The sequence below is a fragment of the Meleagris gallopavo genome, unplaced genomic scaffold (genome assembly GCF_905368555.1).
Source record: "Meleagris gallopavo unplaced genomic scaffold, MGAL_WU_HG_1.1 scaffold_28, whole genome shotgun sequence".
NCBI classification, from domain to species: Eukaryota; Metazoa; Chordata; class Aves; order Galliformes; family Phasianidae; genus Meleagris; species Meleagris gallopavo.
Genome location: NW_028147042.1, coordinates 43828 through 55961, shown reverse-complemented (window position 1 = coordinate 55961; position 12134 = coordinate 43828). Strand labels below are relative to the sequence as shown.

The 12134-nt window shown below is 65.0% G+C and overlaps 1 protein-coding gene across 1 annotated transcript; it reads right to left on the bottom strand.

The window, feature by feature from the left end:
* Positions 1-1329: 1329 nt before the first annotated feature.
* On the bottom strand, positions 1330-11712 carry FERMT3 (FERM domain containing kindlin 3; the record flags this gene model as incomplete). Its single annotated transcript, XM_085215411.1, is given in 12 exon segments — positions 1330-1640; positions 2604-2710; positions 3509-3633; positions 3735-3784; positions 4426-4569; positions 5457-5564; positions 5663-5765; positions 6463-6476; positions 6479-6640; positions 6853-6992; positions 8011-8242; positions 11439-11712. Coding segments are annotated over 12 exon segments (1715 nt in total), but the record flags the coding sequence as incomplete, so codon positions are not given.
* Between the last annotated feature and the right edge of the window lie 422 nt (positions 11713-12134).

Below are 12134 nucleotides of genomic sequence, written 5' to 3'. Positions count from 1 at the left end.
AGGGGCTGTGGGACCCTCATGGAGGGGGTGGGGATGCAGGGATATGGGGCGGGGTATCAGGGTCTGGGGGGGAATAAAAGAGGGGGGGTCAGGGGGCTGTGGGACCCCCGAGGAGGGGGTGGGGATGCAGGGATATGGGGCAGGGTATCAGGGGTCGGGGGGGTCAGGGGGGGCTGTGGGACCCCCGAGGAGGGGGTGGAGATGCAGGGATATGGGGCAGGGGTTTCAGGGTCTGGGGGGGGAATAAAAGAGGAGGGGGTCAGGGGGGGCTGTGGGACCCCCATGGAGGGGGTGGGGATGCAGGGATATGGGGCAGGGGTATCAGGATCTGGGGGGGCAGGGAGAATAAAAGAGGAGGGGTCAGGGGGCTGTGGACCCCCGAGGAGGGGGTGGGGATGCAGGGATATGGGCGGGGTATCAGGATCTGGGGGGGGGGGGAATAAAAGAGGAGGGTCAGGAGGGCTGTGGGACCCCCGAGGAGGGGGTGGGGATGCAGGGATATGGGGCGGGGGTATCAGGTCTGGGGGGGGGAATAAAAGGGGGGGGGTCAGGGGGGCTGTGGGACCCCCATGGAGGGGGTGGGGATGCAGGGTATCAGGGTCTATGGGGGGGGTGGTGAGAGTCACAGGGCACAGAGAAAAGGGTCGTGGGGGGGGGTCTCTAGGGGCAGCGATGGGTCGTGAGGGGGTTAGGAGCCCCCCCCTATAGAATGTGGAGGGGCACAGGGTGGGGTTAGGAACCCTATAGCTGGGGGGGGAAGGGGGCACAGAGGGGGGCGTGTTGGGATGGGGGGGGGATCAATCCAGGGAGAAGGGCTGTATGGGGATGGGGATCCATTGTGGGGAGGGGTGCATATAGGGGTGGGGGGCTGTATGGGATGGGGGATCCATTGGGGGAGGGGTGCATATAGGGGTGGGGGCTGTATGGGAATGGGGGGATCTATTGTGGGGGGGAAATAGGGGTGGGGGGCTGTATGGGGAATGGGGGGATCTACTGGGGGGGGAAATAGGGTGGGGGGCTGTATGGGAATGGGGGGGATCTATTGTGGGGGGGGAAATAGGGGTGGGGGGCTGTATGGGAATGGGGGGGATCTATTGTGGGGGGGGAAATAGGGGTGGGGGGCTGTGTGGGAATGGGGGGATCTATTGTGGGGGGGGGAAATAGGGTGGGGGGCTGTGTGGGAATGGGGGATCTATTGTGGGGGGGGGAAATAGGGGTGGGGGGCTGTGTGGGAATGGGGGGATCTATTGTGGGGGGGGGAAATAGGGGTGGGGGGCTGTGTGGGAATGGGGGGATCTATTGTGGGGGGGGGAAATAGGGGTGGGGGGCTGTATGGGAATGGGGGGATCCATTGGGGGGGGAAATGGGGCTGGGGGGATCCATTGTGGGGGGGGGTTTATCTGTACCTGCTTGGCCTTAAACTTGCGCTGGAAGCGCGGGGCGAGCAGCAGCCGGGGGTCGGGGAGGGGGGGCACAGCGCTGGTGGTCGCAGCGGGGGTGTCGGTGTCGGTGCCCCCCCCCGGGTGCAGCCCCAGCACCCCCAGGACCCCCCGTGCCTCCGCCCCGGATGCAGCCGTGGCCAAAGAGCGGCCGCGGGCGGCCAGGCGGCACCCTGCGAGCCAACGTGCGTACTGGGGGGCCTGGGGGGGGGGCAGAAAGATTAGAGACCCCCCCCCGGCGTCCCCAGAGCCCCCCCTACCTCCTCTCATTCACCCACAGCCACGTGGGAGTAGGGGGCATTCTGGGGGTCTGCAGTTTTGGGGACTCCCCCAGCCCCCCTACAGGTCCTCCAGGACCCCCCCACCCCCCCTACAAGTCCTCCAGGACCCCCCCCCAACCCCCCGTACAGGTCCTCCAGGACCCCCCTCCCCCCCCCCACTCCTACAGGTCCTCCAGGACCCCCCCCAACCCCCAGTACAGGTCCTCCAGGACCCCCCCTCCCCCCCCCCCCACTCCTACAGGTCCTCCAGGACCCCCCTCCCCTCCCCCCACTCCTACAGGTCCTCCAGGACCCCCCCACCCCCCCCTACAGGTCCTCCAGGACCCTCCCCCCCCCCCCAACTCCCCCCACCCCCCCCCCCCCAAGTTCCCCCCCACCCTAAGCCATTAGGACCCAATTGGGGATCCCAACAGATCAACCCCCCCCCCCCCCCCACCAAATAACACAACAAACTCAGAGAGACCCCCAAGGACCCCCCCCCCCCCCCCCAGGCCCCCACAGCAACGAACTGGAAAGACCCCATTAGTTTTAGGAACCCCCCCCCCCCCAAAAACCCATAAGGGACTCCCATACATACACCCTCAGGACCCTCCCCCAAATCCCCTTGGACCCCACCCCCTCAAAAAGCCCTCAGGACCCCCATCAAGCTTCCCAGTAGCTCTAGGCCCTCCCCCCCCCCACCCATAAGGACCCCCCCCCCCACTCCCATAACCCAACCAGGGGGTGACCCCAATAATTCCAGCATCCTCTCCCAAACCCCATATGTGAGACCGCAGGGACCCCCATATTTCCCCCAGGAGGGGTCCCTCGGACCCTTGGGGTGTACCGGGGGGGGTCCCCATGATGCTGCCCCCCCCATAAAGCCCCCCGCCCCCCAACTCACATCGCGGCAGCGCAGCTGCACTTCGCTCATCCCATCGGGGGCGGCCACCAGAAGGCGGATGCAGAACTTCTGGGCCCCCATGTCCACATCGGGGGTCACCTCACAGCCTGGGGGGGGGGCGCGGGGGGGAGGGGGGGGAAAAGAGGCAGCTGGGACCACCCTACCAAGGACCCCCAGTATGGCAGCATTGGGGTCATCCTGAAAGTTGAGGGTGGGGAGGGGGATTGGGGCAGTTGGGGGAATAGGGGGGATCATTGGGGGGGGGGGGGAGGGGAGGGTAAGGGGGGCATGGGGAGAGATTTAGGGGTCTGGGGGGGCATTAAGGGGTCATGGGGAGAGATTTAGGGGTCTGGGGGGGCATTAAGGGGGTCGTGGGGAGAGATTTGGGGGTCTGGGGGGGCATTAAGGGGGTCGTGGGGAGAGATTTAGGGGTCTGGGGGGGCATTAAGGGGTCGTGGGGAGAGATTTAGGGGTCTGGGGGGGCATTAAGGGGTCATGGGGAGAGATTTAGGGGTCTGGGGGGGCATTAAGGGGTCATGGGGAGAGATTTAGGGGTCTGGGGGGGCATTAAGGGGTCATGGGAGGAACTTGGGGGTCTGGGAGGGCATTAAGGGGTCATGGGAGAGATTTAGGGGTCTGGGGGGCATTAAGGGGGAGACTGAAAGATCTGGGGGGGCTCATGGGGGGGTTACGGGGGAGGGGCGTAGGGGTCTCGGGGGATGGGTCTCAGGGTGATGAAGTGGGGGTCTGGGGGGGGGGGGGGGGGGGGGGACGACGACAGGGTTTAAAAGAGGGAGGAAATCGGGTGCTGGGGAGGTTTGGGGGACAAGGTGGACAGTTTTGGGGTTCTGCCTTTTGGTTGGGGGGGATTTTGGGGTGGGGGGGGGGGGGGTCCGTGTTCTCACCTCTGAGGCTGAGCTGCTGCAGGGGCTCCCCCCGCCCGCGCCCCCCCGCTTTGTACCAGGCCAGCGAGGTGCCGCTCAGCACGGCCCAGTGGGGGCGAAATCCACGCAGTGCCAGGCGGCGGGGCCTGGGGGGGGGCACCGGGGGGGGGGGGAGGGGGGGGGGTCAGCGGTGGGGGAGGGCACCGAGGGGTACCTCCCCCCCCTCCCCCCCCCCCCATAATGGTACCTGTAGATCTCCAGCTCTTCCGCCAGCTCAGGGATGGCAGGAAGGTCCTCCTGGGGGGGGCAACGGGTCCCAGTGTCACCCAGTGTCCCCCCCCCCCAATAAATCCCAAACCAGAGCCCCCCCCCCCCCCCTCAAAACACTCCACAGCCACACCAGTACAGCCCAGTGTACTCCCAGTACAACTTGCTACCCCCCAGTACCTTCCAGTATGCCCCAGTGCTCCCCCCCAGACACTCCAGCATGCCCCAGTGCCCCCCCCAGTATTCCCTGTGCCCCCCCAGCATACCCCAGTGCCCTCCCAGTACACTCCAGCATGCCCCAGTGCCCTCCCAGTATTCCCAGTGCCCCCCCAGGACATTCCAGCATGCCCCAGAGCCCCCCCCAGGACACTCCAGCACGCCCCAGAGCCCCCCAGTGCCCTCCCAGTATACCCCAGTGCCCTCCCAGTGCCCCCCAGTGCCCTCCCAGTGCCCCCGTGCCCCCCAGTATACCCCTGTGCCCTCCCAGTATACCCCAGTGCCCTCCCAGTGCCCCCCCAGTGCCCCCCCAGTGCCCTCCCAGTACACCCCAGTGCCCCCCAGTGCCCCCCAGTGCCCTCCCAGTATACCCCTGTGCCCTCCCAGTGCCCCCCAGTGCCCTCCCAGTATACCCCAGTGCCCCCCAGTGCCCCCCAGCGCCCCCTCGTGCTCACCAGTGGTGCGGGGTTGTCCCCGCTCGATCCCCCCCCCAGCGTCACCTCCAGGTTACTGAGTGCAGCCTCCAGGTCATCCACGGGGGTTTCCCCCCCCCGAGGCTCCCCCGGCCCCTCAGAGCCCCCCAGCTCATCGATGTGGTACTGGGGGGGGGAGGGGTGGGGGGTCAGGGGTTGTGCTGGGACCCCCCCACCACCACAGGGGGGATGGGGGGCAAGGAGGGGGAAGGATGGATTTAGGGGATGGGGAGGGGGATTTGGGGTCTTGGAGGGGGGGCATTTGGGGTCTGGAAGGGTTTGGGGTGGGGAAGTATGGAGACTTGGGGATGGGGGGGGGTGGGATTTGGGGAGCTCCAAAGGTTCTGATCTGGGGATTTTGATGTCCTGGGAACTGGGGGGGGGGTTGGGGAGGGGGTGGTTCTTGGAGAAGAGATTTGGGGTCTGGAAGGGGTCTGAAAAGGGGGTCTGAAAAGGGGTCTGGAAGGGGGGAAGGAGAAATTAATGAGGGGTATAAAAGACTTTGAAGGTGGGGGGGTGGTCTGGGGGGTAATTTGGGGGCTTGCAGGTGGTGTGGGGGATTTGGGGTCTGGAAGGGTTTGGGGGAGGATGTGGGGCTCTGGAACCATTTGGGGCCATTCTGGGGGGGCTTTGTGGCCGTTTTGGGGGAGAATTCGGGCCGTTTTGGGGGGGAATTCGGGCCGTTTTGGGGGGGAATTCGGGCCATTTTGGGGGGGAATTCGGGCCGTTTTGGGGGGGCTTTCTGGTCAGTTTGGGGGAATTCGGGCCATTTTGGGGGGGAATTCGGGCCATTCTGGGGGGAATTCGGGCCATTCTGGGGGGGCTTTCTGGCCGTTTTGGGGTGGAATTCGGGCCATTCTGGGGTGGAATTCGGGCCATTCTGGGGTGGAATTCGGGCCATTCTGGGGAGGCTTTCTGGCCAGTTTGGGGTGGAATTCAGGCCGTTTTAAGTACGGTTTTATTTTTTGGTGGGGGGGGGGTGCATGTGTGTTTTGGGGGGGGGTTTGGCGGACCTGCAGCGCAGCAAACAGCATCATCTCCTCCTCGGTGCAGTCCACCTCCTCCAGCAGCAGCGACCACCGCGCCTGTTCGTACAGCAGCGCCGCGCGCACCGCGTCCACCTGCGGATTTGGGATCCGTTGGGGGGGGGATTTATTTTTTGGGGGGGGGGGGACATTCCGGGGGGGTTTTTAGGGTATCTTGGGGGTATTTGGGGCACCTGGGGGTCGATGTCCATGAAGCAGTAATACTTGAAGCGCAGCAGCAGCTCCTCGTCGTCGCCCACCCCCTGTTGCATCAGCGAGCGCGACGACACCAACCAGCTGGGGGGAGAAAAAGGAGGGGGGGGGAGATTGGGACCCCCCCCCCCGATCCCAAAAAAAAATCTGCCCCCCCCTTGAATTGCCCCTCATAACCCCCTGCCCCCCTGAACTCAACACCCCAAAGCAACCCCACTGGAATCTGTGGCCCCCCCACCCCCCCCTCCCACCCCAGCTCCCCATTCTGCCCCCCTCAACGCCCTCCCCCCCCACCATGTTTGCTTCCAGGACATAACGACCCCCCCCTGCCCCCCCCAATTTCTCCCCCCCCCCCCTTCTCTACATCCCCTCACAGTCTGCCCGCATCCCACTACCCCCTCAAACAACCCGTTTCCCCCCCCAATTCACCCCCCCGACCTCCAAACCCCCCCCTCCCCTCCCCCCTTGACCTCCAAACCCCCCCCTCCCCTCCCCCCTTGACCTCCAAACCCCCCCCTCCCCTCCCCCCCAGACCTCCAAACCCCCCCCCTCCCCTCCCCCCCCGACCTCCAACCCCCCCCTCCCCTCCCCTCCCATACCTCCAAACCCCCCTCCCCTCCCCCCCCATACCTCCAAACCCCCCCCTCCCCTCCCCCCCCGACCTCCAACCCCCCCCTCCCCTCCCCCCCAGACCTCCAAACCCCCCCCCTCCCCCTCCGACCTCCAACCCCCCCCCTCCCCTCCCCCCCCGACCTCCAACCCCCCCCCCCCAACCCCGTACCGTGAGTTGAGGCGGGTGCGATGCAGCAGTGGGTTCCCTCGGGGGGGTCGTGGGGGGGCACAGGGTCCCAGCCCTCCCCGGGGGGCCACCAGCATCCAGTAACAGCTGGGGGTACCCGGGGGGGCCCCCGGCGGGGGGAGCAGGTGGGGGGGAGGCTCCCTCCATGGCCCTTCCTGACCTAAAAGGGGGGGGGGAGGGGGCATTATTGAGGAGCACACATTCTTTGGGGGGAGGGTCCTTTAATTGGGGGGGGTCCCATTATTTGAGAAGGGGTCCCCATTACTGAGGGGGCACAAATTATTTCGGGGGGGGTCCGTTAATTTCTGGTGGGGTTTCCTTTGTTTTAGGGGGGGTGTCCCCATTATTTTGGGGGGGGGGGGTCCCACTCACCAGGAGGCAGCACAACGGAGCTGAGGTCGAAGTCAGCCCCCCCCGGGGGGGTCCGCCGCTGCCCTTCTTGCCACCCCCTTCCTCCTCCTCCTCCTCCTCGGGGGGCCGCAGCAGCGACAGCTCCTCTGGGTACCGGATTCCTGTGCCCCACAGCCACGGTCAGCGACCCCCAGACCCCCATCGCCCCCCCAGCTGCCCCCCACATCGCCCCTCAAAGGCCCCCAGGTCTCAGTATCGTACCCTTAGATCCCCCCAGACCCCCAAATCTCCCCCCAAATCACCCCCTTACCACCTCTCAGACTCCCTTTAAACCCCCCCCCCAGACCCAAATCACCCCCTTAACCCTTTCAGACCCCCAGATCTCCCCCTAAACCTCCCCCAGACCCCCAGATCTCCCCCTAAACCTCCCCCAGACCCCCAAATCACCCCCCCACACACCTCTCAGGCCCCCCCTTTGACCCCCCCAGACCTCAGTATCACTCCTCAGCCCTTTCAGACCCCCAGATCTCCCCCTAAATCCCCCCCAGACCCCCAAATCACCCCCTTACCACCTCTCAGGCCCCCTTTGACCCTCCTCAGACCTCAGTATCACCCCTCAGCCCTTTCAGACCCCCACATCTCCCCCTAAATCCCCCCCAGACCCCCAGATCTCCCCCTAAACCCCCCCCAGACCCCCAAATCACCCCCTTACCACCTCTCAGACTCCCTTTGCCCCCCCCCGACATCAGTATCACCGCTCAGCCCTTTCAGACCCCCAGATCTCCCCCTAAATCTCCCGCAGACCCCCAGATCTCCCCCTAAACCTCCCCCAGACCCCCAAATCACCCCCCCACACACTCTCAGGCCCCCTTTGACCCCCCCAGACCTCAGTATCACTCCTCAGCCCTTTCAGACCCCCAGATCTCCCCCTAAATCCCCCCCAGACCCCCAGATCTCCCCTTAAATCCCCCCCAGACCCCCACACCCCCCCCTTACTACTTCTCAGACTCCCTTTAACCACCCAAGACCCCCACATCACCCCCTTACCACCTCTCAGGCCCCCTTTGACCCCCAGATCCCCCCCTCAACCCTTTCAAACCCCCAGCTCCCCCCCTCAACCCCTCCCCAGCCCCCTGCATCACCTCCCAGCCCCCCCCCCCCAAGAACCCTCCCCCCTACCCAGCAGGCGACAGGCTTCAGCCACCACGCTGCACACGGGCTGGGCGAAGGAGAGCCGCAGACGGAGGCGGCGCCGGTTGGGCAGCCGCAGTCGGAGGGGTCGGTGCTGGGGGGTGAAGCGGAGCCGGGCGTCCGCCCCCACCCCGAGAGCATCCAGCGTCCGCCCGGGGCGGAGCAGCCATTGGCACCGCTGCTCCCACCACAGCGCGTGGTCCGACCAGTCCCGCTTCACCTGGGCGGGGGGGGGGAGGGGGGGAGGAGAGTGGGTCTTGGTGGGGGGGGGGGGATGAGGGTTGGAGTTGGGTGGGTGGGGGGGGGGGGGGAATGGGTAGGGAGGTTGGGGGTGTATGGTGGGGGGGGGAATGGGATGGAATGGGGTTAGGGAGGTTGGAGGGTGTATGGGGGGGGGGGAGGGAGGGATGGGGGAGTTAGGAGGGTGGAGGGGGGAATGGAATGGGGTTAGGGAGGTTGGAGGGTGCTATGGGGTGGGGGGGGGGAGGAGGGGATGGAATGGGGTTAGGGAGGTTGGAGGGTGCTATGGGGTGGGGGGGAGGGAGAGGGGTAGGGAGGTTGGAGTGTATGGGGTGGGGGTTGGGGGGGATGGAATGGGGTTAGGGAGGTTGGAGGGCTATGGGGTGTGGGGGGGGGAGGGGGATGGAATGGGGTTAGGGAGGTTGGAGGTGATGGGGTGTAGGGGGGGGAGGGGGGATGGAATGGGGTTAGGGAGGTTGGAGGGTGCTATGGGGTTGGGGGGGTGGGGGGGATGGGGATGGGGTTAGGGAGGTTGGAGGGATGGATGGGGTTAGGGAGGTGGAGGGGATGGAATGGGGTTAGGAGGTTGGAGGTGTATGGGGGTGGGGGGGGAGGGGGTGATTAGGGTTGGGAGGATGGGTTAGGGAGTGGAGGTGCTATGGGTTGGTGGGTGGGGGGAGGGGAGTGGAATGGGTTAGGGAGGTTGGAGGGGATGGAATGGGGTTAGGGAGGTGGGTGGGGGTGGTATGGGGGGGGGGGAATGGATGGAATGGGTGGTAGGGGAATGGGGTTAGGGAGGGTTGGAGGGTGCTATGGGGTGGGGGGGGTGGAGGGGGAGTGGAATGGGGTTAGGGAGGTTGGAGGGTGTATGGGGTGGGGGGGGAGGGGGATGGAATGGGGTTAGGGAGGTTGGAGGGTGCTATGGGGTGGGTGGGGGGGTGGAGGGGGATGGATGGGGTTATGGGGGTTGGGAGGGGATGGAATGGGGTTTAGGGGGTTGGAGGGTGTAATGGGGTGGGGGGGGGGAGGGGGATGGAATGGGGTTAAGAGGTTGGAGGGGATGGAATGGGGTTAGGGAGGTTGGAGGGTGCTATGGGGTGGGGGGGGGGGGATGGAATGGGGTTAGGGAGGTTGGAGGGTGCTATGGGTGTGGGTGGGGAGGAGGATGGAATGGGGTTAGCGAGGTTGGAGGGTGCTATGGGGTGGGGGGGGGAGGGAGATGGAATGGGGTTAGGGAGGTTGGAGGGTGCTATGGGGTGGGGGGGGGAGGGGGATGGAATGGGGTTAGGGAGGTTGGAGGGTGCTATGGGGTGGGTGCTATAGGGGTTTGTGGGTGCTATAGGGGGCTAGAGGGGTTAGGGGGTGCTACGGGGGTTTGGGGGTGCTACGGGGGTTTGGGGTTGCTACGAGGGGTTAGTGAGGGTTAGTGGGTGCTATAGGGAAGTTAAGGGGTGCTATGGGGGGTTAAGGGGGGTACTACAGGGGGGCTAGGGGGTGTTATGGGGGTTGGTGGGGTGCTATAGGGGGGTTTGGGGGGTGCTATGGGGGTGAGTGGGGAGCTCTGGGGGTGCTATGGGAGTTTAATGTGTGCTATGGGGGTTAGGGGGGTACTATGGGGGGGTTAATGGGGTGCTGTGGGGGAGCTAGGAGGGTGCTATAGGGGGTTTGTGGAGTGCTATGGGGGGCTAGTGGGGTGCTGTGGGGAGTTTGGGGGGTGCTGTGGGGGAGTTTGTGGGTGGTGCCAACAGATGCTATGGGGTGCTATGTGGGGGGTTATGGGGTACTATAAGGTGCTATAGGGTGGTTATGGGGTGCTGTGGGGGTTAATGGGATGCCAATAGATGCTATAGGGTGCTATGGGGGAGTTATGGGGTACTATAGGGTGCAATACGACTACTGGGAGGTTATGGGGTGCTGTAGGGGTCTTTGGGGTGCTTGGGGGTTCAGTGTGGTGCTATAGGGAGGTTATGGGGTGCTGTGGGGGTTATTGGGGTGCCAACAGATGCTATGGGGTACTATGGGGGTTGTGGGGTACTATAGGGTGCTACAGGGCTATCAAGATGTTATGGGGTGCTGGAGGGGTCATTGGAGCACTTGAGGGTTCAGTGTGGTGCTATAGGGAGGTAATGGGGTGCTGTGGGGGTTATTGGGGTGCCAACAGATGCTATGGGGTACAATGGGGGTTGTGGGGTACTATAGGGTGCTATGTGGAGGTTATGGGGCACTATAGGGGTTGTGGGGTACAATAGGGTGCTACAGGGCTATCAAGATGTTATGGGGTGCTGTAGGAGTCATTGGGGCACTTGGGGGTTCAGTGTGGTGCTATAGGGTGGTAATGGGGTGCTGTGGGGGTTATTGGGGTGCCAACAGATGCTATGGGGTACTATAGGGGTTGTGGGGTACAATAGGGTGCTACAGGGCTATCAAGATGTTATGGGGTGCTGTAGGAGTCATTGGGGCACTTGGGGGTTCAGTGTGGTGCTATAGGGTGGTAATGGGGTGCTGTGGGGGTTATTGGGATGCCAACAGATGCTATGGGGTGCTATGGGGGTTGTGGGGTACTATAGGGTGCTATGTGGAGGTTATGGGGCACTATAGGGGTTGTGGGGTACAATAGGGTACTATGGGGGTTGTGGGGTACTGTAAGGTGCTATAGGGCTACTGGGAGGTTATGGGGTGCTACGGGGCCTCAGCCGCACCCCTAAATGAGGAGCAGATGATGGAGGGGGCTACAGGGGTCTGGCAGCACCCCCCCAGCACAGAGGGGACACGGGAGACCCACGCGGACCCCCCCCCCCTTCCCCCCCATCGCCTCGGGGCTATTTATACCCACGGTCCCTTTATCACCCCCAGCCAGGGGGAACACGGAAATGGGGGGGGGGAATCTGGGACCCCCGATAAGAGCTGCCCCCCTTCCAGCCACATCCTGCCCCCACCTCCCCCCCCCCCCACTGCAGCCACTCAGCACCGCGTGATGCTCAGGGTGGGGGGGGGGGGGGGAAGTAACCCTCTGCTATGGGGCTGAGGAGTTGCGTGCGTGTCCCCCCCCCCCGCCCCCCAACGCCTCACGATGGGGGCGTTTCGCACCCCGCTATGGGGCAAGAAGGATGCAAGGGGGGGTCCCACCCTCCTGTCCCCCCCCTCCCGCTCCCCCCCAGGTCCCACAGCTCACCCACACTCTCCACCACCCGCAGCATGAGGCCGCCGACGTGCAGCTCCCCGGTGACACGCAGACTGAGGGTGACGGCGCCCGGGGGGGGCTCAGAAGAGGTTCCCCCCTTGGAGATGGGGGGATCGGGGGGGTTTTCAGGACCCCCCGCAGCCCCTTCCACCTCCACCTGCAGCTCGAAGGAGCCGTCGATGCTCTCCCCGGTCGCCGTCTTCAGCCCCGCCATGGCCCCAATGGCCCCCGGTCCCCCCAGCAGAGGAAGTGGAGGAGGGGAGGGGACAACGCCCTTACGTCACCCCCCCACATCCCCCCCCCCCCCCCAATAGGGCCGCCCCATAGGGTCCCCCAACATCCATAGGGTGCTCCTGCTTGCCCTCCCTTCACGTCCCGTCCCCCCCGCCCCACTTCGATTATTGCCCCCCATAACCCCCCCCCCTATTTTATTTGAGGTCCCACTGCCCCCCGATTTTAAGGGGGCCCTTCCGGGACGCACGTGTCAGTGGGGTGGAGCAGGAAGTGGAACCCAGGGCCTCAATTTGGGCCCCCCCCAACAACAACGGCAGCATTGGAGGAGGGAGAACATGCGCCCCCCCCCCCTCGACCCAACCCAGCGCAGAGGGAACCCCAGCAGGTTGGGTGCCCCCCCTCCCAGTCATCAACCCCCCCCCCAGCTCCTCACAGCCCCGACACCCCCTCCAAAAAG